The sequence below is a fragment of the Podarcis cretensis genome (assembly GCF_951804945.1).
Source record: "Podarcis cretensis genome assembly, chromosome: 12".
In the NCBI taxonomy this organism is placed as follows: Eukaryota; Metazoa; Chordata; class Lepidosauria; order Squamata; family Lacertidae; genus Podarcis; species Podarcis cretensis.
Genome location: NC_137181.1, coordinates 54,696,888 through 54,713,364, shown reverse-complemented (window position 1 = coordinate 54,713,364; position 16,477 = coordinate 54,696,888). Strand labels below are relative to the sequence as shown.

Sequence of the window (16,477 nt, the reverse complement as noted above, 5' to 3'; positions counted from 1 at the left end):
GTTATCTACTGCTTTTTCCTCAAAACTGGTCATTGGCAGTTGCCCTTTGGATAATCTGAGACCAATTTCATGGTTTGTGAAGGTACCATAGTCGTTGGTCTTTTTTTAAAAAAAAAAAATATTTATTGAATTTTCCAAAAATTAGTTTAAAAAACAAAAAAAAGAAAAAACAGCAAAAATACAAAATACACAAAATACACAAAATTAAAACAGATACAATTTTGAATACTTATTTCCATTAACTTGTTTCTCAGACCTCCTCTCACTCCCCTTCTTGTATTCCAATTTAAATTTTTAATTCAACAAATCCTTATATTCAAAATTAAACATCAAATACTTAAACAACATTGCTCATTACACTTTTCCTAAAGTCGACCAAAATATCCCTTCCATGGCTTTCCCCAATTCCAAACAAATAACAGAACATAGTAAAAATAAAGCAAGTTATATTTATATACCCTTTGGATTCCCAGACCCCACCCACCCCTTTCCCGGTTTCAGTCCCCAAAAAATGTTCATCAGTTCAATATCTTGTCTAGCCTGGAGATCTCACGTCCGAGGCTTTTAAATCTCTTTCAACCCCTCTCTGCCGGCCTTTTTGATAGTCCTTAATGTTAAACCCCAGATTTCGAAAAGGCTTTGGCCCAACAGGGTCCATATTCTTCCCAGCCAGCCCTCCATACTTAAAACCTCTAGGGTACCCCAACATACTCCTATCAAGTCCAAATGTCCCCAAGATCAAGTTTGTAATCCTTCGGTCTTCAGATCTCCACAAAAGGGGATCTCTTAGTTTCAGGCTCACCAATTCAGGCCAGGCTTTCCACATCAAATTGTCATTCTCCTTTGTTGCCTTCATGTCAGGCCACCAATTGCAGCTCTCATAACAGCTTTCCTTTAACATCTGGGAAGTTACAAGTCTACCTTCCTTGGCTCCAAAAACAGCACATATCTCCTCTTCCATATTCTCATAACATTCAAGTTTGCCTAAATGTTCAAATATATGAGCTTCCTGCTTCAAATCCTTATCAGCTCCACCAGCATTGTTTACTGTTGAGGCCAGAGTTGTGACACTTGTAGCCAAAACACGAATTTCCCCTTGTAATTTTCCCAAGAGAACAAATGTTCTTTCCAGTTCAGTCTGGATTTTCCCTTCTCCAGCCATTGTTGTAATGTCCAAAACCCCCTCTAGGGGGATTTTAGTTTGTTAGTATTTTTCAGCTCCAGTCCAAAAGCCAATTTATTTGTATCAGTTCTTCCTTGTTCGCAACAAATTATAACAAAAATAACCAGCAGAAACAACAGAAACAAAGTTCTCTTTTTCCCTCTGACAGCCAATTTGACAGCTGTCAAAGTCCTCAGTGATTTATCAGCAGGCTCTCTTGCGGGACACTCCCGGGTCCAGGGGGGTGAAAACTTGAGCTCCCACACTTTAGTCTTATATCCTCCGGTAAAATTTCTTATAGTGTCAAACCATGAGGGTTGAAATCATTTAATAAAAAAGAAGAAGATCCTCTCGACCTTAGGTAATAAGTTCTTTGCTTTAAAATTATCTACATAGAGGGGGGGCGGACTTCCTTTTCAACCCTTCCCCGCTCGTTCCTGATTCAAAGTTAATTTTTCCTTTAAATTCCAAATTCCATGTTACTCACGGGTTTTTAGTTTAAAGTCCAATTGATCCAAGGAAAAAGTCAGCGCTCTCCGTCAATGGCTTGCGGCTTCGCTCCGCAGAAGGAGCAGTGGACTCACAGCACCCCGTCTCCGTTCAGAAGCCTTTAAAAAGGCTCCTTTGCGGTTTGGGGGGGCGCAAATGGTGCCCGCCGAGTCACCAGGTTCACAGGCATCCGCGCCTGTGATTTTTGAGGGTCCCCGCGTCGCCGCCGCGGGCAAGACCCGATCCTGAGGAGCCGATTCCCTCCGGAGCTCGGCGGGAATCCGCCATTAAACGATGGCGCTAACCCGGAAGTCCCATAGTCGTTGGTCTTTTTAACTTCACATTAGTTGAGATTTATCATCCTCTTTCTAAAAGGTTGTGTGATCAGGGGAAAGGATTATTTACTGCTGCTCAGATCTGTTCCAAAGGAAATAATTCAGTCCAACTACAAATACCGGTAAATAAATACTCTGAAACATGTGTATATTTTTTTAAAAAGAAGGAAACTAAAGAGAATTGGGTGTATATACAAAATTGGTCCTTCCTTCCTTTTTCCTTTTATTTCCCAACTTTCCTCCAAGCTACTCAAGATGGTATACATCCATATTATAGCACAACAATCCTGTGAGGTAAGTTAGGCTTAGTTAGTGATATGTACATTCTCCCCTTCATTTTCTTCTATTTCTATGATCTTTTCATTCGTATTATCCATTCTTCCATTCCATTTCATCTGTTTGTATTCTTCTTCTTTACCAGTATTACAAACCTACCTGGATAGCCATTTCCATCCATGTCAACTCCTCCAGAAATGGACTGGCCAAACATCTGTAACATTGGGCTTACTCTCCTCCCAGGTATCCTCTGCAATAGACAACACAGAACTGGAATCAGTGGAACCAAGAAAAACATAGCACCGAAGTTGCTTACAATCCATTGGATTCAATGGCAAGTCTCAATAGTTCTCATGGAATTGGAATGCATGAGCTGGGAAGCACACATCCATTCAGGTCTCACTGTTAACAGAGGGAAACAAAATAAAAAGGGACATGCAAGGTTTTCCAGCTCTTTTTAATTATCACTCACTGGATCTAATTCACCGACATTACACCTCCTCTGTTCAAGGCTATTCTGTTTGAGGCAACATGCAAGCAATGACACTGGGTTATTTGCAAGAAGAAGAGGCTCTATCCATATACTCCTTAGAGCATTGTTCATTCTTCTGAACCACCTGTGTGAGAATTCACCACTATCTGCCCCCCAAAAGTATAATGTGTGATTCTACTAGTGACTCTCTCAGTCAGTTTCAACAGAGTAATATTGATTCCTGCTTTGAGTGTATGATTTGTGAGATCTCTTAATAAGATTTCAACTCAGAGCGAAGACACAAGAATTACCCACCCGAGAAGAATGGCAGACGAAAGTGATGGACTATATGGAATTGGCTGAGATGACTGGCAGAATCCGGGACCAAGGAGAAGAGTCGGTGGAAGAAGATTGGAAAAAATTTAAAGTATATCTTCAAAAATATTGTAAAATTAAGGATTGTTAGAAAGATGTTGGAAAAAGAAAATTAGGTGGTTTTGGTAGAAATGACATAAAGGACTAAGTAAAAATGAGTTGATGAAATTGACAAAAGAGAAGACGTTAAATTACAATATATTAGATTAAATTACTTAAATGAAAATAAGGTTGGAAGGATTTGCTGAAATAACGATTTAAATTGGAATACAAAATTGGGAGGTGAGAGGAGGTCAAGGAAACAAGTAAAGGAAGAAAGTTATGTAAAGGTTTAATCAGTTCTTTTTATTTTTTTTTAAGTGAATGTATTTTTCTTTTTTATCTGTTTTGTTTTTTCAGTTGTTGTTGTATTTTCCTTTTTGTGTTTTGTATTGTTCTTTTTTCTTTTTGTAACTCTTAAAACTCTGAATAAATATTATTATAAAAAAAATAAAATAAAATAAAAAAGATTTCAACTCAGAGCAAGGTCCCCAATCCCTAACAGCACTATTGGTCCAATACAGACTGTCTCGCCAGAGTGGTGCATGCTCTAGTTATCTCCCGCTTGGACTACTGAAATGCGCTCTACGTGGGGCTAACTTTGAAGGTGACCCGGAAACTACAACTAATCCAGAATGCGGCAGCTAGACTGGTGACTGGGGGCGGCCGCTGAGACCGCATAACACCGGTCTTGAAAGACCTACATTGGCTCCCAGTATGTTTCCGAGCACAATTCAAAGTGCTGGTGCTGACCTTTAAAGCCCTAAATGGCCTCAGCCCAGTATACCTGAAGGAGCGTCTCCACCCCCATCGTTCTGCCCAGACGCTGAGGTCCAGCGCCGAGGGCCTTCTGGCGGTTCCCTCATTGCAAGAAGCAAAGCTACAGGGAACCAGGCAGAGGGCCTTCTCGGTAGTGGCGCCCGCCCTTTGGAACGCCCTCCCACCAGATGTCAAAGAGATAAACAACTACCTGACATTCAGAAGATATCTTAAGGCAGCCCTGTTTAGGGAAGTTTTTAATGTGTGACATTTTAGTGTATTTTTGGTCTCTGTGGAAGCCGCCCAGAGTGACTGGGGAAACCCAGCCAGATGGGCGGGGTACAAATAATAAATTATTATTATTATTACCCATAAGGCAGTTGTCAACTGACCCTCTGATAGCCCATTTAACAGATGGATGGGTTCATAGAGCCCTTAGCACGGACCATGCAGAAAAACATTGTAAATACTGCACTGAACACGACACCTCAGTTTTGGAGAAGAGGGTGCAATTATTGTCCTGCACTCTCAGTTTAGTGCTAAAGCATCAATCTGCCTTGATGCAAAGCTCCCGGGTGGACATGGATTAGAAAAAGAAATACAATGGGTGGTAATACTGACCAACTGTCAGCTGAGAAATTAATAGAAAAGAACGAATATCTCAAGCTTAAAGGAAAGGAAAGCACTCTAAAACTTCTTCTCTTAAAAAAGCAATGAAGAAAACTTTCCCACTCTTGGACTTGATAACACTAAAGCAACTGAAAGCAGCTGAACTCCTCAAATTACATTTACACAAGAGAATGTGGCTAGGTTTTTGCGGGGGGTCCCTGTTAGGGTGGCAAACCAGGGCTACGCATATCCCACAGACATCTGCAGGCTATTAGGGTATAAAGATTGCAGTCTAATGCTACACAGCTTTGAGAGCTGCAGACAGAACCAAAGGCCCTGAAACCTAGCCTGATAATATTTATCTAGCACACACATTTATCTGCAAACCAATTAAAAGTGCTTCATCTGGATCCAAATCTCGCTGCAGCAGAGGTAAAAATCAGGCATTCAAAATGAAATGGGAGGGGTAGGAGTATCTCACTGTAAACAAATGATCCTTTCTTCTAACAAAGATTGTATATGTGTGTGGATGTTTTTTAATACACAGCATCTGGATGGTTCAAAGTTCCAGTAATGGGACACAAAGCCTTTCACCCCAAGGTTACTGGTTCAAATAGAGGCCAGGTAGACAGACACTACAAATTAAACATATGAAACAGCTTGATGGATTTGTAGCCAAATGACCTTCAGCCCTCTTCCTTGAGGACAAGGCACAGCACTAAAACATGGCAGAGAGAGAGAAAGAGACTGAACACAAGGAAAAGTAATGGAAACTAGCTGGCAAGCGCACACCCTGAAGATGATCACAAAAGCTGAAGACTAATCTGGTCAGAGACAGCAGTCAACTGCACTGTTTTCTATGATTAAGCTGTCTCCTTCTGAAATGCCTATATTACCTCAAATATGTAAAAATTAAGAAATATCTGTCCAAATCTGGACATCCTCAACTGAAATGCCATTTTGCATTTCAGTCTGTTCGGTAATCTCCCATCTTTTCACTGTGCAGAGAAGAGTCGTTCACATGCCACAATTTATCACTTATAAAAATTATCATAAAAAGGATTTCGTTTGCATTTTCTTTATTAAAAAGTTAATGCGTACTTTAAAAAAGTCAGCAAACAGCAGAACTAATCACTCACAGCCTGCTCTAAGCATCTCAAATGCAACCACTGAAACTCTGACTTAGCATCCTGTACGAGCTCCCGCCCAGCAACAAAACAAAATATTTAGACCAGAACTTTAAAACAGCTGAAAGTTGAAAAACAAGCCTGATTTCTTTTTGTCTTTGAAAAAGCAAAAACTTGCCACTATCCAGACTAGAACAAAAAGTTCAGTCTGCGATCTACTGATGTATTTGTACTAAAGTGTCCGAAATTATTGCAGGAGGTAGGACTGACAAAATATTTGAAATACTGTACACCAGGCACGTCCAACAGATAGATCGTGATCACTGGGTTGATCACTGGACATCTGTGGTAGATCACTGGCTCCCTCCAAAGAAGCTCAACAACTTTGGTTCTCCTAAAAAAAAGCTCAGTTTTGGTTCTCCTAAAAAAAGCCCAACAACTTTACACAGTACATTATTAATTCCCCACTGATTCACTTCACTGAAGTCCATAGAAGGTGCCTGGTGCTTGTTTGTTTTTATTTTAAAAAAACAACAACACAATTTTATTAAGAATATTAGAAAAAGCCTGATGTTAAGCAGCTTGCAAATTAGGTGCATTTGAAGAAGCATTTATATATTTATTTATTTTTGGAATACAGTCCCACAAACACTCTACGGGGAAACATCCTTCCTAATTTTGTTCTGCTGTTTAGGCAGCAAAACCCAAAGGTGTCCTCCTGATCCCTGAAAAAGCTTTTCTAACAGCACGTCTACATCTGTAACCTTAATGAATTTAAAACCTGCACAATTGCCCTGGCTAACAACCAAGGAAGAGGGAAATATAATTCATCAAAGGGCCCAGAGAGCTCTAACAAGGCATCCTTGTCACCAAAACAAAACACTACCAAGGAACATTGGCGGGGACGGGGACCCATTACATTAACTAGTTTCAAGCCAACTGAAATTTGTGCTGGATACAGGCCCTGAACCTAAACCATTGACATAGACTCATTCCCCGCAATGTATTACAGCCCCACATTATATAGTTGTTGTCTATCCAGTGGCTGATCACCAAAGAATTGATGCTTTTGAATTATGGTGCTGGAGGACACTCCTGAGAGTCCCATGGACTGCAAGAAGATCAAACCTACCCTTTCTGAAGGAAATCAGCCCTGAGTGCTCACTGGAAGGACAGATCCTGAAGCTGAGGCTCCAATACTTTGGCTACCTCATGAGAAGAGAAGACTCCCTGGAAAAGACCCTGATGTTGGGAAAGATGGAGGGCGCAAGGAGAAGGGGACGATGGAGGACAAGATGGTTGGACAGTTTTCTTGAAGCTACGAACATGAGTTTGACCAAACTGTGGGAGGCAGTGGAAGACAGGAGTGCCTGGTGTGCTCTGGTCCATGGGGTCACGAAGAGTTGGACACGACTGAACGACTAAACACCAACAACAACAACATCCAGTGGCATTTATATCTGCCCCAACTCCCCTTATATATCCTGCCACGTTTCTACATAACCTATAGCGTCACTTGCCCAACACTTACCATAGAATATTGAGGTATGATGCCCCCCATGGATCCATGGTAGATATAGACTGATCCAACGTAGTCATCTTCTTTAGGAGCACCAATGGCAACATCTAGGCAAGACAATGTGAGACAGTGGAAATGGGAAAGAGCCCCTTTCAATCTTTTTTTTTTTTTTAAGACTCTTGCCACAACAAACCATCTTCATCATAAAGATGAAAGCCACTCAATCAGCAGCTGTCTGGCTTATAAGAAAAAAGTTGCCCCGTTTAATGAGCTGATTTTAAAATAAAACCCTCAAAATGCATATTTACATTGCTTCTAATAAGAAACATCTGTTTGGGTTCCACAAATAATACCAGCCATGCGCAAGGGGAATCAGGGCAAGCCTTTACATGCTTTATGTATCTCAAGGGAGAGATCTGGCATTGTACATGAAGCCACCATTGGCACACAGAACACAAGCCAGCCACCATGAAGCCATGGCAGATCCATTGAAAAATCCACCCATAATGTCAGCTTTCTAAAGCCTTGATATGATGCAAGTTGGGGTGGGTTGCTCAGCTCTAAAGCACTGAGAGGAGTTTGAAAGAAAGCAACAAAGATGGGTGGCAGGGAATGTGTCTAGCCCAAGGCCCGCCCAATATGACATTATATCCAGATGAATTACGGCACTGCTGTTTTAAGTAAGTTGTAAATTGCTTCAAATTGTTTTTAATGTCAAATTTTAAATTTTTGTAACCCACCCAGAGACCTCGGGATGAAGGGAAGCTGATAAATTAAATTAACGACAATAATAATAATGCTGGAACATCAACACTTTCCAAATTTGCTTATAATTAGAGCTGCAACCTTTAGTCCACAGATAAATCAACTAGTTTTAGTTAATTAATAGCAGAAACCAACTTAAAACCAGCAAGGGCAAATTTGAACTGGATTTTGTGAAGCTCGGTGTTATTTTTCTAGACTGTTTTCATTCTGGTGTGTTACTGTAACTGGGAGTATAAAAATGTTGACAAGTGACCTTTCTTTCCAACAGCAAGTGCCCTTTGTTTATTAAGGCTGATTTGTAGGTATTCTTTTGAAGAGAAATAGTTTGCTCTGTCAATAACTTCAGCAACACTCTGAACAACAAGAAGTAACCTTCAGCGACACAGTATGGAAAATCCATTGTGAAACAAATGTAGTTTACTCGCCATTTCATTGGCAGTGAGGATAACACAGAGGGAAAGTGCTTTCCTGTTGGAATAAATTTGTCCCACAGATACAATGGCACCCTAAAATATAATAATATTAATAATAATAATAATAATAAATTTTATTTATATCCCGCCCTCCCCAGCCGAAGCCGGGCTCAGGGCGGCTAACAACACTAAAACAGTGCAACATTATAAAAACATTATAAAAATTAATTAAAATCAAAATTGATGGCAACCATAAACTAAAGTTTTGTAAAGATTGCCAAAGGAGGGAGTCAGGCTGCGCCCTGACCAACGGCCTGGTGGAACAGCTCTGTCTTGCAGGCCCTGCGGAAAGATGTCAAGTCCTGCAGGGCCCTTGTCTCTTGTGACAGAGCGTTCCACCAGGTTGGAGCCGCAGCTGAAAAAGCCCTGGCTCTAGTTGAGGCCAGCCTAACCTCTCTGTGGCCTGGGACCTTCAATATGTTTTTATTTGAAGACCGTACGTTCCTCTGTGGGACATACCAGGAGAGGCGGTCCCGTAGGTACAAGGGTCCTAGGCCGTATAGGGCTTTGAAGGTTAAAACCAGCACCTTAAACCTGATCCTGTACTCCACGGGGAGCCAGTGCAGCTGGTACAGCACCAGATGAATGTGATCTCGCAGCGAAGACCCCGTAAGGAGTCTCGCCGCGGCATTCTGCACCCGCTGGAGTTTCTGGGTCAGTCTCAAGGGCAGCCCCACGTAGAGCGAGTTACAATAATCCAGTCTGGAGGTGACCGTCGCGTGGATCACAGTGGCTAGGTCACGGCGAGAGAGGTAAGGAGCCAACTGCTGAGCTTGGCGGAGATGAAAAAATGCCGCCTTTGTTATAGGTGCAATCTGCGCCTCCATGGAGAGGGAGATATCGAAGATTACACCCAAACCTCCTTGCAGATCCCAGACAGGTACCCCTAGCAGGACTAGGAAAGATCAGAGAACTGACAAGAAGAAGGTAATATACATTGCTTCAATATCCCTTCATGCTTCAGCCTGTGTGGTGTAGTGGTTAAGAGTGGTAGACTCGTAACCTGGTGAACCGGGTTCGCTTCCCCGCTCCTCCACATGCAGCTGCTGGGTGACCTTGGGCTAGTCACACTTCTCTGAAGTCTCTCAGCCTCACTGACCTCACAGAGTGTTTGTTGTGGGGGAGGAAGGGAAAAGGAGATTGCTAGCCGCTTTGAGACTCCTTGGGTAGTGATAAAGCGGGATATCAAATCCAAACTCCTCCTCCTCTTCTCCTTCTTCCATGAAGCACCATAACTGGGGAGCCCTGGTAAAATCCCTTGCTTGGATTAGAACAGGGGTCAGCAAACTTTTTCAGCAGGGGGCCGGTCCACTGTCCCTCAGACCTTGGGGGGGCTGGGCTATATTGGAGGGGGGAATGAATGAATTCCTATGCCCCACAAATAACCCTGAGATGCATTTTAAATAAAAGGACTCATTCTACTCATATAAAAACATGCTGATTCCTGGACCATCCGTGGGCCAGATTTAGAAGGCAATTGGGCCAGATCCAGTCCCTGGGTCTTAGTTTGCCTACCCATGGATTAGAAGCTAGATCTGTCAGCCACAAAAAAAAAACCTCTCTGGTGGAGAAAGTGTGCCTTCAAAGATGAAGAATTATCTGGGTGGGACGGGTTTGAAGCATACACATTTCTGAAGCACTCCATAGCAGGTCCCTGCCTCAGTTCAGAGAGACCCAGCACCAGCCCAGAGCCCAGAGCCCACGTGCAAAAGAAAACAGACTGACCTGGGAATCCATCCTCATCCATATCTCCCAGGGAGGCAATACTTTCCCCAAAGTGTGCGTTGTAGGCATTGTCACCATTCAGAACAAGTTGCTCTTCCATGACTCCCTAGCAAACAGGAAAAGGACAGGCTAAGAAAAACAGAGCGAGTGTTGAGAGATACACGGCCTCTTTGCTAGAGCGTTGCTCATGCACATGTTCCCCAGGAAGCATCTGGAGCATGTCCTAACCAAATTTCAAGTTGGCAACACTAAACCCGGGCATTATATAAAGGAAATGCTGTAAATTGAAAAGGCACTTAATTGCTCCTGAAAAGGAAGCGCCTAGCCAGGATGACGGAGCAAAGGCCGATTAGTGGCCAACTGTAATATTTCAAAAAGAAATCTCCAGTAAGAAAAAAGCATGCACTCGAGACAGTGCAAAAGTTCCAAACAATTGAGCAACTAAGCCGGTGAGGTTAATTCTGTTCCGTTCCAAAGAATAACCAAGAAGAGCTATTTGTAATAGCATAGACTCAGTCTCTGCAGGAAAACTCCCATGTGATAATAATGAGGTCTGCAGCACTTAAGTAAATTAATCTGTTGGAATAATTCATTAAAACATTTTGACTGCCTAAAAAAAAGTGCCTCCAGGTAATAAGCCAGCAGGTTTTAAATCATTCTTAACAAAGTACTTATAAAAAAGGAGCTGGCAAGTGTTGTCTTAGAAGGGTCTTTCCCTCCTGTATGTAAGAGACGAGATGCAAAGCCACCAAGGGGTTACGTGTGCAGGCTGCACGTGGAATTATCTGATTCTTTGGACTTGAATTGTACATTTACCAACAACATTGGCCATTGCTCTATGAGCACATTACTGCAGCATTCAGTTCCATCTTTCATAGGGGGGGAAATGCCATGCTTTGGAGTCTGTTATTTTGGGGTGGAGCAAAGGCAAAGAATCTTAAAAGACGAAGAAACCACTTTACATAGGAATACCGTATTTTTCGCTCTATAAGACGCACCAGACCACAAGACGCACCCAGTATTTGGAGGAGGAAAACAAGAAAAAAAATATTCTGAATCTCAGAAGCCAGAACAGCAAGAGGGATCGCTGAGCAGTGAAAGCGATCCCTCTTGGTGTTCTGGCTTCTGTGAGAGCGGCACAGCCTGCATTCGCTCCATAAGACACACACACATTTCCCCTTACTTTTTAGGAGGGAAAAAGTGAGTCTTATAGAGCAAAAAAACGGTAGATTGACAACATTAGAATGTAGTTGGGTTAGCTATAAGAGAGTGACCAAAAAGAGCAAAAATATTTTTTTTCTTTTTTAAACCCTACCAAAGCTCCCACAAAAATGCTGATATGTTTTTCATGTTTTTATGTCCATTTCTGCCCTCTACCCTAGACTTCAGATGCAGGAGAGTTATTTCCATAAGGAAACTAAACACCGTTGTTTAAACACAGCTCCGTGTCTATCTCAAGGGGTCTTTCCCGTGTTTTTTGTGAATAGGTAGGGACTGGTTTCTGGAAATTGCAATCAAATCTTTTGGGAGGTCTTCAGAAAGCTGCTGACATAAAGAAAATCCTATATAATGAATCTGTAACAAAAACAATGAGGTGAAAGTAAAGTTTTATTGTGTTTTTCTTTTCTTCTGCACTGAGCGCAAGGTACGGTTTCATGAGGCTTGCCCTGAGGCTCCACATGTGGTACAATGATGCTTATGTGAAAAGCGACTTTGCTATGAAAGATGTGGAGTGAGTGAAAGTAATTTGGACTGCGGCAAATCAGAATCAACCCGAGTGGCCCTTGTATTCATAACACATTGGCAAATCTAGAACACATTTTCTAATAAGATTAATTTCAATAAAGCCTCACAGGGAAATTACTAGTAAATTCATGTTTAGAGACGGGCATTGGGGACGATGAATGCAAAATATTTTTCAGGATTCACAGAACCCAGAAGATAATATTTTGATTCATTATTGTGTGCAACCCAATTTTCTCGAGTGTTCTCTGTCACCTTGCTTCCTGACTCACAACTACTGAGAAGATATGGGTTCAAATCCCTGCTCAAACATGATGAATGCTCGATTGCCTCGAACACTCTCTCTTCCAGTCCTGTTACAGAAGGTTGTTGTCAAGATGAAAAGGAGACTCCACACCCTAAACTCCTGTGAGGAAAGGTGGAATGCTAGTGGAAGTAATAATAAGTTTTTAAAAGGGGGAACACTAAGATTGAGTATAATTTCTAGATACTTTGTAGATGAGAGAGTGAAGTCTGGAAGTTCCAGACAACTAGAATTTTGTGATCCAAGCAGTAATGGAATGTTGTGATTGAAACAAGGATCTCTAAAACCCAATGCTTTTAGTTGGACTTTCGTCAAGATTATTTTATCCAATCCAAAAGGGTCTCTCCATTTACAACATTCTGGAGGACGTTGCATTTCTGGTGCTCTGATTCTAAATCTTCATGTTCAACTATCTGAAGAAAGACACAAAGTTACATCATTCCATTGTGACTGTTTGACCTCAACTGACCTAAGTAGCCATGGTCTGTGTGTCGAATTATGAGAAAGGAGAGCGCCAATAGCATTTATTTAGGGGGAAAGGAGACATTTTTCATAAACAAAAGTGTCTCTGAGAGAGCCCATGTGGCTCGTGTTCCTTCCAAACAAGTCGCAGTCATTTCAGAGTACAGGAAGCTTATGTTGATTATTTCCCTTGGCTACTGTTGGGTCACGGTGGTTGTGCAATGGGCAATTTTGCAACCAAGAGTCCAGTGATTTCTTTTCCTAGGAACACCAACAATTTATAGGGTTTTCAACACAATCAAAATGAAAGTCAGTTCTTGCTGCTGCTTTTCATATGAGTTCAACTCTCTAAACTTACCTTCAAGTACACATTTAAAAACAAAATCATGCTTCTTTCTCCCAGATAATGCAAAGGTTGGTCTTAAGAGTCACCATATTTCAGCAGAAAGGGAAGGTGAATTAGAAGCCGTTGCTTAATTTCACAACCACTGGAAGTGGCTCTCTCAGTATATACAGTGAAGTGAAACAAATACTATTTCTTCTACTATGTAGGTTCTATATATCAAGAGTGGCTGCTACTCGGGTGCATTCTGTAAACCTCAGCTGTAATGGGTATCATGTCCTGGTTTGGTCACAACCAGCTATAGACCTGGAGTACATGATACCCAATTCAAGGGCTCTGAAGTTAGTGACTTGAGGAGAAAAACTGGATCCTGGAATACAGCAAGCAGAACATACTGCTCAGCTGACCTAACAAATGCAGAAGACTCCTAACAAGAAGGTTGGCAAATCATGTTTATGCTGTGAACCACCCTGAGATCTATGGATGAAGGGTGGTATACAAATTTAATAAATAATAATAAATAATAATAACTGCCTGTAACACAGGAGCCTTGCTCTCATCGCATGCCACCTATTGAAGGGGACCCCGATCAATGAAAGCCTATGCCGTAATAAATTTGTTGGTTCAAGTTGCAGAATCCCTGACAGTGGGACAGGAACAGACGTACTCTGACAGGATTCTACATTATCAGAGCTGAGCACAGAATTGTGACATTGCTGTTTCTTGTGTACTCTTAGACTTTGAGTCCTTCTGTACAAAACTAAGGGAGTCCCCATGCTTCTATCCCAGTCTAAATTCTAGATGCTCACCTGAACCCGCCTCCCTAAACAGCTCCATATGCCGCCACCATTAGAGGCTTGGTCAGGGAACTCAAAGGACAGTGCCTTTCTATTGCGGTGCCAAAATTAAGGAATGCCCTCTCAGAGGCAGCCTGTCTACAGCCATCATTGTTTGCTTTTTTGCAAGCTATAAACACATAAGTATTCCCTGTGCTTCGAGGGTGTTTTCAGACTGTGGGTTTTATGATATTGCCATAGTGTGCTCCTTGCAAATGTCATATCGTTGGGGGGGGTGTTATGCTGGGCTATGCTACATTTACAAGCTCCTTTTAGGTATTTGCCAATGAAAATGCCTGATAAAAGTACTGAAAAATAAACCACAATGTTGATGATGCAAACCCAGAAATAGTACCTCAGGTTAAGAACTTTGCTTCAGGATGAGAACAGAAATCGTGCGGCAGTGCAGCAGCAGCAGGAGGCCCCATTAGCTAAAGTGGTGCTTCAGGTTAAGAACAGTTTCAGGTTAAGAACGGACCTCCGGAACGAATTAAGTACTTAACCTGAGGTACCACTGTATTCTTATCCACCTTTAAGGGGTTACAGGAATTTACTGTTTTTTGAAATATCAGGCTAATGTGGCAGTTCTTCAGGAATGGAATTAGATATCAACTGGATTTTGGACATCCCAACAAATTATGAAAAACAAGTGAATCCTGACTTTTTTGCTAGGACTGTTTCGCCATTTCTATTCAGGAGCCGAAACAGCACCCACCTCTGCTCAGCACCTTAAAACAGAACTTGCATGAGACAGTGCAGCTGATCTGAGATTAGTGTTAAAGGATTTCCCCAGGACATTGTGCTCCACTCATTTTGTACTCACATTTCCTCTACTGAGGTAGACGGTGACTTGACCCTCATCCCGGATCTCGGAAAACATGGGCGCTCCCACCAGGAGGTCCGAAAGGCCGTCAGAATTCAGATCAACTGCACATAAGGAGGAGCCAAAGTAAGAGCCCATCTGCAACCAAGCCGAGTCACAACAAAGCATTCAGTATCTGCCCACACACAGGAGGAAATCATTTATGCTTTTTGTTGTTTGTAATTGAAATAGCAACTTGCTACTTTATCTCTCACAACACAGCAGCTCTTGGAAGTCTCTGGGCCACTGGGTCACGCCAGCCTTTCATTCATTCATTCATGCATGCATTATTTATTTATTTCTTTTATTATTATTAAAGGAATTAAAGTTATACTTTTTCCTGTGTCTTAAAAACAAGTTGCTGCTGCATGCCAAAAATCATTACTTGAAACACACCCGGGCTCTTTCAGCAACCGTGATGGTTTAGATCAGTTTAACAGACAAAAAAAAAAAAAAAAATACTGAAAAGTAAACTCGTGTTAACTTCAATGTGATTTTTAAGGAATGTATATCAAGCCTAGGAATATTTAGTTTCTGTGTTGGGTAAGCAGGGTTGAAAACTATGATCCGAACAAGCTCAAGAACCAGTCAGTCAAGGAAAGTCTTTGCAGGATGTTTAATGAAAAAGGATCAAGATGGCAGACAAACAGGGAGTGATGGCCAATTTTTGCAAGGTGTCTGTCATGAAGTTTGCATGCTGCATCCCTAAGACTGAAGACTCCACACCATGCGGAATGGCTCCAAAACATAGATAATTTCCATGCCAATCTCACATATTTTTGGGTGGCAGCTGGCACCAGTATAGAGACGCTCTACAAAAAAGGATGAACTGATACATTCATTAGAGTTTCCATGTGGCAGTCCTACTATTATTCTGCCTGAAATGGTTCCATTTCTTCCTGACCTTTTGTCTTTATTCACCCATTGTGAATCTGGGACTGTGTGTAATTCATCCGATGCCAAATTGCAAGCACATCCAATGACCTTTATTTTATCACTAGCATTATTACTCTCACCTCATTACATGCTCTTGATTGGCTGAAAAGTTGTGTTTCCCTCCCACCCACACTCCTTAATTTGGTCACTCAACTCGTCTTTGGCCAAGATGAGCCAAAGGTTCCAGCCAATGATGATATCAGCTATGCAACAACAGCCACACCTATCACTACAGAGTAGACACCGACTTCTCAAATACAGAAAAGATTGCAAACACTGTTTGCAAGTCACTGCAGAAAGATGAGAAAACGTGCAAGCCATCAGCTCAGATCTCCAATCTGTTTGCTTTTGCAGGGTTAAGGTCAAACATTTAGCATTTCGCTCCCTTTGTGGGTTCTTTGTTTACAAGGCTTTCATTACGCATTGGCGGTTTTTATACTAACAAAAAATCTAGGCAGCGAATACCTGAGCAATATGTCACAGTGGATGTAAGCAATTTCAAGCGGGAAAGGGATTTTGTTTGCCCAACTGCAATATTATTGTGCAGAGTTGGTGACCTGGTGTTACTGTGAGAACCGTAACTTTTTGCTATTCACATCTGGCACATGGTTTCCAATTTCCTGTTAAGGAACTAAGAGTCTCTAGCAGTGAAGAATCCAGCAGCAGAATTCAAGCACTCTGTGCCATTGTAGTAGCTCACTAGATAAGAGTCGCTGGCCTGATCTTTGCTGTGCTACAGCATCACAAATGCCCACAAGTGGTCTTGCAGCTACCAACTCAGCAAGGATCACATGACAGGATCATGTGACAGAAAGGGACAGCTGCATTCCACGTGGTCCCATAAACCTACTGGTTCCATTTACCCA

The 16,477-nt window shown here is 41.8% G+C and overlaps 1 protein-coding gene across 1 annotated transcript in view; it reads right to left on the bottom strand.

The window, feature by feature from the left end:
* Window positions 1-16,477, bottom strand: part of ITGA9 (integrin subunit alpha 9) — a 234,436-nt gene that overhangs the window by 172,742 nt on the left and 45,217 nt on the right. The window contains exons 9-12 of the mRNA XM_079947527.1: window positions 14,637-14,774; window positions 10,126-10,231; window positions 7,175-7,269; window positions 2,422-2,512 (exon numbers count right to left, since the gene is read on the bottom strand). Coding sequence (XP_079803653.1) covers window positions 2,422-2,512; window positions 7,175-7,269; window positions 10,126-10,231; window positions 14,637-14,774 — 430 coding nt within the window. The remainder of the gene's footprint in view (window positions 1-2,421; window positions 2,513-7,174; window positions 7,270-10,125; window positions 10,232-14,636; window positions 14,775-16,477) is intronic.